Genomic DNA, 14,585 nt, shown 5'->3' with positions numbered 1-14,585 from the left:
TGCAATCAAAAAGCTGCAGATTGTCTAATATGTTGGTGACGCAAGCTACTGGATATCTGAGGTCCTTGAACTCATCAGTATAATGTATTGATTACTAGAAGTGTCTTAATAATCAAAACAAAACTTCAAGCTTTCACTGACTTATCACTAAACGACTACTTAGAAAAAATACAAGGCTTCTCAAACCAGACCTTTTACCAAATTGTAGCCTCCTCCAATACAAGGCCGAGGCGAGACAAAAGTGGCAACGCCGCAGCCCCAGCACTATAAATGGATCTTCTCTGTAATGTTTGTAAAGTGTGCATTCGTACTTTTGTTGAAGAGAAGCTAAAATGGAAAATAGGTACCATACTCAGACATTTGGGTAAGAACACATGGCCCAGTTATTTTTATTAAATTAATTTCACATAACTATTTTAGTATTTTTTCTTTCTAGCTAGAAAGAAATCTGATCGTCTTAAAAACAGTGAATAAATAGAAAGGTAATGAATGGGTTAGGTAAAATAGTTTGTACAGTATTTACAATAAATAATTTTATTGGGTACAACCATTACTATTTTGGTTAGTGCTCGTATGTTCTCTGATTTAACAGGAAGGTTTTATCATGTAAGTTAATGAAAGACACATTTTTTTTTTATTGTTGGATCTTGTAAAAATAAGCTCGAACTGACCTTTATACTTTACTTGGCCTGTTTGCATATCGAATTTGTCAGCTTATTTGGTCAATCGGTTCATGTAACTTGAATAGAAATGGTCTCTTTGCTATCTAGTAGGTCCTTTTTGGGCTTCAGTTTTGCTCGGTTTCTCAGTCATAGTCTGAGGGTTCTTATCTACAGTTTCTTCGGTAGGTTTGACTGTGGATGATGTTTCTGATTCTTCTGGGTTTACTACCACGACCTCCTGTAACGGCGATGCCAGGTCACTCCCGGAAGCTCCTGATTCCTGAGAACTCCCAGATGTTCCTGATTCCTGAGAACTCCCGGAGGTCCCTGGCTGCTGGTTACTTCCAGAGGTCCCTTCCTTGTCCGAGGGGTCCTCGCACCAGCAGCCTCCCGCCGTGTTGCTCCTTATCCAGTCCAGGAAGCGGGTTACCCTGGTGTAAATACCAGGGAATCCTGGTCTGGCACACCCGTTTCCCCAGGACACTACTCCTGGAAGTACGAAGAAAGGTCGTTAGTTATACAATGACACAATACGTCTAAGTTTTAGGGCGATGCAGTGATGGCGTGTAACGTTAGTTACCCAGTTGGATGTAATTGGGTTGGACGAACCAAGCCAACTTTTGTTCGTGAAAGAAGACGAATTGTGCTAAATTAGCTAACGTATGTACAACAATAATTGGTGACTAAGGCGAGGGAGCCTAAGATGGCCGAAGGGGAAGCCGAAGAAGACTAAAAAAAATACGACTCATGCGGATCTGTTTCAGTCAATACGCGAAAAATTATAGAAACCGATTACAGTAAATGTTGAGTAGTTTGTGTGGAATAAAAAAATTACTTCTAATAATTGTAGTTTTTTGAAGATTGTAAGTTATTCATACTTCATACTAATATTATAAATGTGAAAGTTTGTGTGTTTGTTTGTTTGAAGTGCAATCACACATTAACTACTGGTCGGATTGGGCTGAAATTTGGCATGATTATAGCTAACATTCCCAAATAGCATATATGCATATTCTTATCTCAAAAATCCTTTCAGGCTCAGCCCCAGTGGCTCTGGATCCCATCTAACCTAATCTAAGTTGGTTCTGTGATATCATAGACAAAAAGAATATTTCATTCTTTTTCTCCATGGTGATATTCAATAGCATTAAATAGCAATTTAAGGATTTCCAACAGGGTGCAGCACTATTATTTTTTTGCAATCCGTATCCATATATAAAGCCCAAAGTACCCATGAACTTTTGAGAAAACTACAAGTCACACCCCCATAAACCATATACTTAAAATGTTTGTCATGACGAATAATATAATATAAATTGCCCTTTCAGGTCGTAATTGCTTTCCAAAGGGAACTTTCCATATACCTATGATAAAAATACCTCAGCTGTACTTGTATGTTATTCTTTCAATTTATTACCGTATTAAAAACAGGTTTACTTATTTGTTTGTATTACCGTATTCTGTAGTTTTGTTTATATCAGCTTAACTTAACCAATCAATAGTTTTATTAATACTTATGAAGTTAAACAGGGGTGAAGCCCGTGGGGTAACAGCTAGTATGTATAAATCCCAAAGTACCCATGAACTTTTGAGAAAACTACAAGTCACATCCCTGCGCAAAACTATCCATTGTTTCATAAATTGCCCTTTAAGGTCGTAATTCCTTTCTAAAGGGAACTTTCCATGTACCTAATGTTAAAAATACCTCAGCTGTACTTATTTGTATGTTATTCATTCAATTTATTGCCTTATTAAAATCAGGTGTGATTATTTGTTTGTATTACTGTATTATGGTTAGTTTATTTCAGCTTAACTTAACCAATCAATAGTTTTGTTTTATTAATACTTATGAAGTCAAACGGGTTGAAGCAAGGCCCCACTAGAAAAACGGTGAAGCCCGTGGGTAACAGCTAGTTATGATAACAGCTAATTTGAAGTAAGCAGCTAATTAGAAGTAAAAATCTGTGATACACGATGAGAACGGTTAAAGTAGGATTGTTTAAAGTTATCTTTATGTTTTTAATTTAATAAATAAATTGTGATATTGTGAGTATGTTTAAAAAAATTTGTTTGTTTAGGTGCAGTGGTAGAACAGTATGTCTATGGTAGATGTGTAATACTATAGCATACCGTAAATATTAAGAACCAAATTTTCTCAAACCTTATCCTCCCCCCATTGCAAACGCAAAGCACGAGTATAACTGCAATAAGCATTTTATACTTTTATACGCCAGCCCCGTATGAAGAACGGGTATTCTGCTAGTCGACTAGTACATTTGTGATCAACCATAGTGGGGTAAGATGAAATATAAAATAAATTGACTATAAGTCAACTGACCTATAAGTTCGTACCGCTTGTCTTCTTTCTCCCTGATGAGTGGGCCACCGCTGTCTCCCTGAAATCAGGTTTGATGGTTTTTACAACACAGATACTTACAGGTCCTCAAGAAAACATGGCAAAAACAATCATATCTGTTCAGATATTTTTATACCATTTTGTTAATGATAAGCGATAATAATTTGCAGTTTAGTTTACTACTAAACAGTATTATTACCGTATGTATGTAGAATCAAAATACAGAAGAGTTAAACTAAGGTTCTTCTTTTGGTATTAAAATAGTTTTTCTACTCCCAGTTCTTAGCATCAAAATACAATATTAAATTGCACACGCATCTTAAGTGAGTTTCAACATTTATGCAGTGCAATTATTTATTATTTATGAGTGCAATTTTGACAAATTGTGCCATTATTAAACAAATTCATGGTTGTATTATTTAAATGGAACATATTAAACCGTATTGAGATCGGCTGTCCCTACTGATATTCCGGGACATGATCCCTCCCCCAACCACCCCCATCTGGTACCTCCACTGAATAGCACCCTGAATAGTACCTACGACAAAATTATGAAGGCAGCGCCAATGTGGGCATAAACTGACACGACCGGCCTCCTTGATTATCATTCCTGACAGGTTCCACGGTGGAAGTGGTGCGGTCGCGTGTGTATGTTTGTGTGTCAGCGAGTTCATTGACCAACAACACTGATTCTTTTGACGTTTTGCCGTGATTATTTTGCTAAACAATAGAAGTGCTCATACATGCACGAGATGTGTGAAATCATGTTCTGATGCTGAAGAAAAGTTGGAACAAAATTGTGTCAATATTACATTCAAATCCAAGCTTTAGGTGGTTTCCTACAAACTAAGCCAATATAAATTTGATGAATGTGTTACCAATCATATATTTAATTTGGTATACACATTGGAAATTTCCATATAGTCTTGAATATTTTTAACCATTTAATTGAATTAAATGTTACAATGCCTAAAAAATTTTATGGCACTGAGTTTTAGACAAGCATCTTTAAATATTAAATACCCTTAATTTGACCAAATTTTTATTTTAACTACATTTCAAAGCCGGGTTATGTAAACAGATCACAAATTGCAGCCCTCAACCTTCATTTATATACACAATTCTTTATGAATCACTGAAGGTAGAAATTACATTGGTGTCAACAGATAATTTATATCACCAAGCGGTAAGTATCACGAAATTCAATTAATAACTTACCACCTTATACAATTGGTGCGTACTCAATCATTCATTATGCCAGAAAAAATGACTTGTGTAGTAACTATTACATTTCTCCATTCATTAATTATTTCCAACTGCAGGTTTGTCGATATAGTAAGTAAGTAATCAATAATCAATCAATAATCAATCAATAAGATGGGGACGCCACTTAGGTGCGTATTTTAACCCAAATATGAGTGAAGGATGAGTGTAGAATGGTGTGAGATGATCTGTGTAGCTTTGTTACTGACTAAGATCAGCTGTTTCATTAGCCAGGATCATTTATTTAAAGCCCAATGATCAGGAACAGCTGGGTCCAGTTTCGAACCATCAAAAAGCTACTGACTTTCCTCAGGATTGAACCGGCGACCTTTTAAGTAGTAAGTAAGTAAGTAGAATCTATGGCCCTTTTTGGCCACTTATTTTGATGACGGGTCTATTGTAACTATGTTATTTAATGACCAATAAAGATCTATGATTTATGATAAAGATTTATGATATCCATTTAGAATACATGAAATATTTTCTTTCCTTAACGTTACCTTTACATCCTAGGACGCTAAGTTCTAGTCCGGAACTATTCTACACATTACTTCAAGAAAGTCCTTAAGGGCGAGCAATTATCACACGGATAAAATCCATTGGGGTTTGGTGAGATTTGAACCCGAGACCACGGGTTCTGTAGCCCCGTGCTCGCTCTCCAGGAAACACAAAGTATAGTGAAGCATAGCATGAAGTAGTGCATGAAAACGGTTCTGGACAAAAGCATCCTGTGCCATGAAGGAAGAACAAAAGTACAACAAAGACTGCAAAAATAATATAAAAAATGACATCACAGACCTGACAAGAATCCCTGAGGCCCTCTGGATATCCAGCACACAGCATGTTGTCAGAGATGATCTTCTCACTGTAGTTTGTCTTCTTGCAGTCCATGTTGCTCATTACAGGCACCTCCACCTCTTGTAGGATACACGCTGGCTTGCCATCCTCCTTGAGCGTTCCCCAGCCCGAGGCGATGGCTTTCTTGCCCACGTAAAGGTTCTCTGAGGCCAAGAAAAATTCGTAGTCCTTATAATTTGGTTTTGTGGCAGAAACACCCTTTATAGTTAATTATAACGAAGGCGGTCAGACATGAGGCATACTTGTGGCCAATAAATACAAATCGACTGCAGGTAGGCCCCATCCCCATCCGCCTTCGTTATTTGACCAAACTATAGATGCGTATTTTAGTGCTATATAAATGCAAGATTAGAGTATAATGGAGTTAGGGAATCTTTTCACTAACTTTATAATATCTTAATAATATTATATACCAACTACATCGAGAAGCTGTTTCTTTAGCTATGGACAGTTGGGGCCCAGTTTAGAACGATCACCTACTAAGCTTTTTCAGGATCTTACCATGACCTTTTGTCTGTAACCACGAATAGTGTGAAAGTGGTTTGGTAAACTTCATGAGCTATACTAACTAAAACAATTAAAACTCTATACGATGCCTTAGAAGCAACCACGAAAAAAATATAAGCCTAGTTCTTAATATTCTTTTAACTGAGGCGCAATAATTTTAGTTTTAGGAAGATAAGTGTAGGATGAGTGCCTTTAGTACAATTTTATTTTTACTCACTAAGACCAGTCAAAGCTTAAAACGATCAAAGACAGCATACACAAGACAGTATAATATTTTAATCTAGCCTACTTTCAACCCTGAAGACATTTGGTACGTGCAACAACTAGATACTGTGTTGACAATCATATTTACCAGGATTCTTCGGCAGACAGATGGGTCGGATGGTCTCTGTCATCGGCACACGGTCGTTGAGACGCAAGATCGCGATGTCGTTATCAAAGTTGAGGTAGCTGAAGTCTCCTGTGATGGCCCGCAGGACAAATCTAGACTCTGGCTTGAGACTCTTGTCACAACGGTCGTGCTCTCCAAACGTCACTTTGATCATGAACCACATGAACCTGCTCAATAAGATCGCAAGTTAGATTTCATATTGAAGCTATTGACATAATACTAGTGCTCGCCGAACGTCACTTTGACCATAGTTAAAATGAACGTAAAAATCAGATTCTACTTTATTGTTTGCAACCTTAAAACGTCCCTGTTTTCAGCTAGTAGGGATTACTATGTAAAATATGTATAGGTACTATAATTTTGTAATATTTTCAATCATAATTTTTTGAAACAAATATAAATTTATAGATAAGATAAGGTGAGACTGAGCTTCTGCTTAGTTAGCACTGTCCTGTCTTTGTTTTAGCCATTTTATCTCACATTACTCTTCGGATGAGGCAACAGCTCGTTTCCTAAACAAAAGTCTCTAATAATGTAGAAGTGTTAGGGATATACATACATTTAGTAGAGTTTCCCTGACAAAATACTGTCCAATGATTTGAAATAATTGCAGCAATTTATTTTTGGAGAAAGTTACAATTCATTAAGCTGCGTTTGAAAAAAGTACAATTCGTCAAATTGTTACTTGCCCCAAAGATGGGTTGATGGCAAGTATAATAAATTTTGGCCAGCATGTTTGCAAGTTCAATGGCTTAGTCACATCTCAAAGACCTCCTATAGTCTGGATGATGGATATTGTCTCCTAATCCTCCATCTTGCCTGGGACTGGCCTGGGCCTTAAACTTTGGTCAGTCCCCAAGTAGACGGAGGTTCAGATAGGTTCCATCATAGTTTAAACTTGATGATTGTCTCAATAAGATGAGACAAATCTATAAGAGGATTTTCAATCCACAAATTAACTTAGTGGTCCAACTACTCTCCACAGTGAGGGAATCAGTAATCAAATTGTCTAAGATTCCGAAGAGGAGTCCAAGAGTCTGCTTGGTAACTACTCTACTACACAGACTTGATTACAGTTCTACCCAGACATGCCACCAAGTGATCAGCTGACTGTAGATTACCCCTTGACACAGTGGGCTGCCGTCAGCACGTAGCGGTCGTTTATCAGCATGCCAGCGCAGTAGAAGCGGTTGAAGTAGGAGAGCCGGACTATCCAGGGGAACTCGTTGGCGCCGGCGGGCTTCCCTCCGACAATCCTCGTGGCATCGTTCCTCTCCCCGCAAGCTGCAAAATCGTTTTACGGTCAGGTTTGGTTTGAAAAGTCTAGACATTCATTTGAACTATCAGTTATCAATTAGTTGAGATGAGAACGCCACCTAGATGCGTATTTTACTCGGAATATGAGTGGAGGATGAGTGTAGAATGAGATGATCTGTGTAGCTTTGTTACTGACTAAGCTTAGCTCTGTCGTTAGTCAGGCTAATTTATTTGAAGCCCAATGATCAGGCAAAGCTGGGTCCAGTTCCGAATCATTAAAAGCTACTGACTTTTCTCATGATCGAACCGGCGGCCTTTTGGTTGTGAGGTGAGCACTATAAACGCTCAGCTACCCAGCCAGTAGTACACTTTTGGGTACTAAGCTCAGTATACATATATTATAATACCACCTATGTGGATCAGCTATAGACAGTTATTTATTTATGTAAACCTACATTACCAAATAGGCATACACTTTAAACAATGAATACACGTATGGGCATAAACACGTAACATAAATTAACACCATCAGTTATACAGGCTTTTGTAATGTTTTAAGTTCATTCATTAAGTTAAATTCATTAAGTATCTTAGTTTTATTGCCGTTAAACTGGTACGGTTATGCCAAGAAATCAATTGCAATACATATTTATTTATACGACAAAAATACAAAATTTGAAACTGTACTTAAAATTCTTATTCAGTTTGTTCAACATAATGACATTCAAGGAAGTATTCAAATAAACAAAAACTGAAACAAAGAACAGATTTTAAGTGATGAATCACCCTTACTCTTGCTTTCAATCATAATTACCCACAGAACCTTAACTAATTTGATCGGTTACGTTAAAATCTGATTAATTTGAGTGAGCCCACATGTTGCACGTTAGCTAATATGTCTACTAGTAGAATTCACTTCCTTGTGTTTGTGATGTTATCCCCAAATTATTCACAATGTTGCCCTAACGTTTTTTTGTTATACTGCAGCAAAACAGCTGTTTTAATACATGTGTTGCGGGAGTGAAAGCCAGCTGTTGTAAACAGTTGTAAATTTTGACTGTAAGCAATCGCATGTATCAGGATTATTCATCGATTGATTTATTCGGTAGCTCACTGTTGCATTATTGTCAATAGTTCGACATATCGACATATCGATAGTATAATATACAGTAAGACAATCGTAATAGACGAAATTATCGAATGAATTAATAAACAGCTGCTTATTTGCATTGGCAAAATTGAAAACAATTTACCTAAACCCCTGATTATACTGTAATAGGTATAACTATGGTATAACTATAAACAGATTTTAATGAATGCATGATATGCTGGAAGTCTATTTGAGATGTTATCTTCACATGACAAGTATTTTTGTTCTCTAACTGAGTTTTCTAACTTTGTAAATAATGTTGCAAAATGACGAAAAATAGAATTCATTACACGGACGAAAAGTGTCTTTTCAATCCTCGTTCATTTACCAACCAGGACTTCGGTCGAAAAAAGCTCGCATCGAAAAGAGTAATTTTACGCCCAGTAATGAAATAAACAATTACTAGTGTACCTGTTGCTCGAATTCGAGCAATTGCTAAGTATTATAGGCGTTATTTTAAAACAAATAACAGTCATAATTTCTAATCTAATATAGTAGTTTACGCAACGATTGCGTTAAGTTAGTCTTTACGACACGAGTAGAAAATTTAAGGCACGAGCCTTGGCGAGTGCCTTAAAAACTTCTACGAGTGTCGTAAAGACTATTAACGCGAGTTGCGTACACTACTTTACCTACGACCGTTTTTTAATTACTAAAAATCTGGTTTTTTATTACTAACAATCACTACTCATAACTTCCTAGAGAGGTTATGTTTTCGTTTATTGTCATTGTCACTGAAAGTGATGCAACGACTTATTGTATAATCAGCTGATTTAATGTAATTACGTGTTTGTAAAACTTTGTTAAATAATACGTTACTTTTTCAGGCAATGGGTTGTGCTAGCAGCATTGTTACCATAAATACTGTATCAGGTACAATTAGGGAAATATTGCATATATTTTTGGACAACTGAATAATATAGTGAAACAGTTAATTTACAGTTAGATCTCAGCATCGAATATGTGGTCCACAACGAGTTGGGTGAAAAAGTGGTTAAGAGGTTTTCAAAATAAACCAGAAGAACATTTTCATTTATCAATTTAACCTTATTTTGTTTCGTTCATTTAATGAATTGCTGGTATGTAATTGCATATGGTACCTTTGTTTTGATTTTGGTGGCAAAAGATTAGCACAAACGGTTTGTGCTCTCATTTCTATCTCGTCAACATCACTTTCACTAACTGATATTTTAAAATCAACCTTCATTTAACTTCCACCAACTTAGGTTAAGAATACGCGAGTATCAACAGGAACAAGCCGGATCAACAATTAAAATTGTCAACTGATCAGCTGATCAGCTGATTAGTTGACGTTCGAAGTATTACAATTGTACTTCTTTTCTCTCAATCCTTGAACCTCATTGGTCCGTTACCCGTGTTGATATGAGAAAAACCATGCTGATATGAAATTAAACTATGCTGATATGAAAGTAAACAGCTGTTAAGTGAAACTTTTCAATTCTAAGAACTGAACTGAAATGGCCACTTTAAAAAACGGTCGTAGGTAAAATCCTTTATATCACATGTCTCCAATTTTAGAATAACCAGCTATTTCAAATATTAGTGTCAATTTCAAAGTATTCATCTGTTCAAATGTAAACAAACATTTTCTCCCTAAGAATAACATGGGAATTTTGAAGGCCACTGGGGCAGAGCCCTGATGGAATTCCAAAGTGTTTTGCTTGATGACAAAACTGCTATGACCTTTCTAACGACACCTTGGACATGGTGATCGGTAGCACCACCGCTCCAAAACAATTATGACAAAAATATGCCTAGCGTATTAAATACAGTATATAGATTTCAATTTGTGTTTGGTTTGGAATGGATTGATTTTAAATACTAACAAATCATGTGCTCTTATGTTAATATAAGATGTTCTACTCACTACAACTACAGGATCTATCCTCCCGCTCGACAGGGGTTGGTCTTCTGTTGAAAAGGTTCTGGAGGAATCTCCTTTCCTCCCGATCGTCGGCATCTCCCTACACAGGGAAAAATAACAACACCAAACATTAATATAAACACAACAGAAAACTATGAGTCTTCTAAACAATATTCTTGTATTAAAAAGCTACTCAGTAACCACGTGCCGTTACGTCATCGGGAAAAAGATTGTGCCAATATTGTGACGTTGACGACTAGGGGTCCATAGCTCCAATTTCTGCCCTTCACCTCCGTTGTAATTTGACCTCAACCATTACCCTATGCTGTGCACCATTCATAACTAATGTCCTTCGTTGTCGTGGTCTTCCCCTAACACGATAAATTTCAACTCTGCATTATTATTCAAAAAAAAAGAAAGAAAAACGCAATGTTTACAACAGTCGGTATATTTAAAACAGCTTATAGAAACACTGTATCAGTATTTTCATTAAAAAATGACTGGATCTATGACGGCCTGCGGGGTAGAGCAGGGGTAATTTTGGACACTTCTGATATTTTTCCCACCGTCCTTGGATCTTCAGCTTTAGAATATATCCTCAACAGCCATGCCACCTTTTTTTCTAGCCTGAGATATTTCGTTGGGACCAATTTTCGCTTACGGAGTTAAAAATATAGATAGATAGAAGATAGATATTGTGACATTAACGTGAGGAAATAATGTTATGATGAAGTAATCGTGACAATATTGTAAATATATGTAAAATGGATTTTTCCTACAGTCACCCGACAAAGTTGGCTTCCTTGTATTGTTTATAGTACAGAATGCTGCTAATTGCTGCATATTTATACTTTGCCATACGGTTTATACTTTGTCATTCGGTTTATACTTTGCCGCACATCAGGATTCCAACGAAACAACACAAAACAGCGTGGTTCTATTATGCACGTAATCCGTGTACGCTTGGAAATAGGTTGGCAACACTTAAAGATAATAATACTATGAGCAGCTGATTGACTATTATAACTACGATTCAACCTGTCATTTCGTGTTTATAGTTTCGGTATTTCTGAACTTTTCTTTTAAACATTCCTACGATCTTAATAAACAAGATCAACATTTTTTTAGGCACTAAAACTACTTCAAATTACAAAAACATACGGAACTATATTCTCAAAACGCGGAGCACATTTCTTGCCGAGGAAAAATAGCGGAGTGAAACGGACCGCGGGTACTACTTTCTCTAGGGCACCTATTTGTGTTGCCAGCTGAACCTAAAAACGTGTTGTATAGTATTTGAAAGACCAATTATTTATATGCTTTATAGTGACTGTAGGAAAAATATAATGTGTAACACGAGTGCAAAAGGCCTTTGCTGCACTCGAGATCATTCCGCACTCGCCTGCGGATCGTGCGTAAACATTGCTCTCGTGTGCAGCAAAGTGCCACTTTGCCCACTAGTTACACAAATAACTATTGAATCGCGGATGAAACAAATAAGTAAAAAAACACACCAGCTGTATTATTACATAAAATTGTGTCATTATTATTTAAATCGAACTAGTGTAACTGTTGCTTAAAATCGAGCACTTGTATTTCAGGAGTTATTTTAAAACTAATAACTCAGATTGTTTTTTTAAAGTAGTTGAAACCATTCAATGACAACTTTAGTAAAGGCTTCTTGGATGTAGTCCTATTATTCTAAAATCACTTAATGTTTATGGAAACTGAGATAAATGTCCTTTAAGTCCCAGTTTTATTTCACCTTAGATTAGAGGGGTTTCCTTTGCAATGATCACAAAGTCCCCACTATACATGTTTCCTTCCAAAAATGATAGCACTTCGACTAACATTCTCATTCCCGTTTGTAGGAACCAATGTTGTGTTCTACATTATCTAGGCTAATGACAATAATAAAATTCGGAATAAAACATTATCTCTATTTCTTCTACTTGGTGACGTTCTATAACTTTTCTATGTTTCCACTATCCATAGTTTCCAAATCGGTTCTTTCAATGACTGCTCAAGAAATAAAGTAACTGTGTCAATTCAGTTTTTTTATTTAATGAAATATAAAATTGCCCAGGCTTTCTCGCCTTTTCCATTATAATTTATATGCGCCTAATTTAAACTAAGTCAGTAAATGTGTGTAGCACCTAGGTTTCCTTGAATTGCAACTTAAAATGTTTGTTGATCAGCTGATCATAATGTAAACAAACAAATAATGATAACATGGAAACTTTAAATGCCACTGGGGCAAAGCCGATGGGACTTTTTCAACAAGTAAGGCCTTATTCAATGAGATCTTTACAATGAGCCATAAGCTAACGAAAACGGTTGAGAAACCACGGAGGAGTTCTGCCGACAAAAACCTGACTGCCTTTTTTATATATAACTAGCTGTGTACCCGTTCTACGCACGGGGATCTTTTAGTATTCAGTTGAAACCTTCATTTATAAAAACAGCAATTGGTTTGCATATTTTCAGATATGCTGGCCAAACTATTATACATAGATAACTTCATTTTATATTGTTTGTTGTTGTTTCGGATCGGTATGAAAATCAATAAAAGGTTAAACTACCTGTGTCCACCGGTCGATCCTAATGTATCCTATTACAGGAAATGCATTTCGGCAAAACTAAATCGCCATCATCAGTCCTAATATAAGGTCTTGAGCTTCCCCATTAGGTGCGTCTTGGAGTTTTTGAAACACATACACGAACTGTACACTTATACACATGACGAATAAAACATAAATACACGGTATGCCTACTTTTATTTTTACTATGGACAGACGCGCGTCGGTCTTGTGCCGAGTCTCGACTGAAAACGCTCATTTAAAAAATGTAAGTTTCCCAGCCATAACTTATACAACACTGATTCAAGGTCTTTTTCCCGGTTATCAAAACTCAAGAACAATTTTATACACAAAGAATCTCTATTTACATTTACGGATACCCTACAAATTATGCACTTGCGATTAATTAAACCCGTTATGTAAGGAAAAAGTTTTTAATCTCACTTGGTTTGGATTTGCTTTCAAAACGTGATCGGAAATGGTTGCGGTATTTGTAAACAACATTCAATGTAAATAAATCGCACAGCTAGAAGAAATAATCTTGATTCGAACAGCTGTTCGTTATTTCATAGATGAATATGTAATAAACAGTGGGAAAACTGTACAAAATGTCACACAAAATTGGGTTTTTAAACGTCCGTCATTTTATTTACAAAGCTGTGACGCCATATTTTAATGGCTAAAGACAATCCCGCCAATCCAGTGAATACATTAAAATGATTTGGAACTTGATAGGTACTCTCGTTTTTCAGGAGAAGGCCGCGTAAAATGGCTCATGGGCCGTGACAGACAGGAAGACAGACAGACAGACAGACAGAAATTTAGATGAGACTTGTTTCGGTCTCTTTAATGTATAAAACGTAAAAATAACCTAAAAGTTTATGATTCTGAGCAATGTACAGATACAACTCTAATTTTATTTATATAGATAGATGAGTAGACTTCATAAACATCATACACACTTCAAAACAGGCTTTAAAGTTTATGACACCATAAGAATTTAACTTCCAATTTCCAAATTAAATACTTAAATATTAGTTTAACTTTGCTGGGATCCAGGAGCTAACTCCATAGTATAATGAACTCCATTCTATAGTAGTTTAGGGTCTTTACATTTGGACGATTAAAAATTTTGTATACATTACCAAAGTCAAAAATTGACAGCAATACAATTTTTAATAAGTTTATTTTTGTTTTATACCTCCCCAAAATTACATCAAATTTTACGTTTATGTCAAAAATCGTCAAAACTTATGTTAATGTTATTAGTATATGATTCGGGCCAGTAACGAAAAATGTTTATGTTTATGATCCGTACCGTTTCTGTTCATTCGTGGCGCATACTACACTATCAAAACCCACTTATAAAAATTATAACGACGCCTCCAGAGCCATTAAATTTATACACAACTCAAATAACCACTATGAAAAATTTCCCAATGTTCCCTAATCCATCCCACATGACTCACCAGGACGGAGGACAGCAGCAGGACCGTGAGCAGGAGGAGCGGTAGCGGGGAGATCCTGGGGGACATCATCACGAAGACACTGACCGAGGAGACATCGTGATAGCTCTGTTATCAGTCATCGTTAGCACTAGAGTCGTTAGTGACCGCCACAACACTGACACTGACACAGAGTAACACTGTGAGGAGAAACCTCCACAGAGTAAGACCG

At 36.4% G+C, this 14,585-nt stretch overlaps 1 protein-coding gene across 1 annotated transcript; it reads right to left on the bottom strand.

The window, feature by feature from the left end:
- Positions 1 to 574: 574 nt before the first annotated feature.
- Positions 575 to 14,585, bottom strand: LOC128988731 (venom protease-like). Its single transcript, XM_054410324.1, has 7 exons — positions 14,378 to 14,585; positions 10,333 to 10,429; positions 7,159 to 7,321; positions 5,999 to 6,204; positions 5,080 to 5,282; positions 3,001 to 3,058; positions 575 to 1,151 (listed from the first exon to the last, which is right to left on the bottom strand). The coding sequence occupies exons 1-7, from the start codon at positions 14,444 to 14,446 to the stop codon at positions 763 to 765; spliced, it is 1,185 nt and encodes a 394-aa protein (XP_054266299.1). The 5' UTR covers positions 14,447 to 14,585; the 3' UTR covers positions 575 to 762.

This window comes from Macrosteles quadrilineatus, unplaced genomic scaffold (genome assembly GCF_028750875.1).
Source record: "Macrosteles quadrilineatus isolate MER2022 unplaced genomic scaffold, UCM_ALF_1.0 Scaffold_3__2_contigs__length_128488019, whole genome shotgun sequence".
NCBI classification, from domain to species: Eukaryota; Metazoa; Arthropoda; class Insecta; order Hemiptera; family Cicadellidae; genus Macrosteles; species Macrosteles quadrilineatus.
Note: the sequence above shows the minus strand (reverse complement) of the source record. Positions and strands in the feature narration are given on the sequence as shown.

Excerpts from the sequence above, each read along its gene's own strand:
- LOC128988731 (XM_054410324.1), bottom strand. The coding sequence starts at position 14,446 with ATGATGTCCCCCAGGATCTCCCCGCTACCGCTCCTCCTGCTCACGGTC. Across the intron at positions 6,205-7,158 it reads GCAGCCCACTGTGTCAAGGG|GTTCATGTGGTTCATGATCA; the intron begins GTAATCTACAGT and ends CTTATTGAGCAG. Across the intron at positions 3,059-5,079 it reads GCCTCAGGGATTCTTGTCAG|GGAGACAGCGGTGGCCCACT; the intron begins GTCTGTGATGTC and ends ACCTGATTTCAG.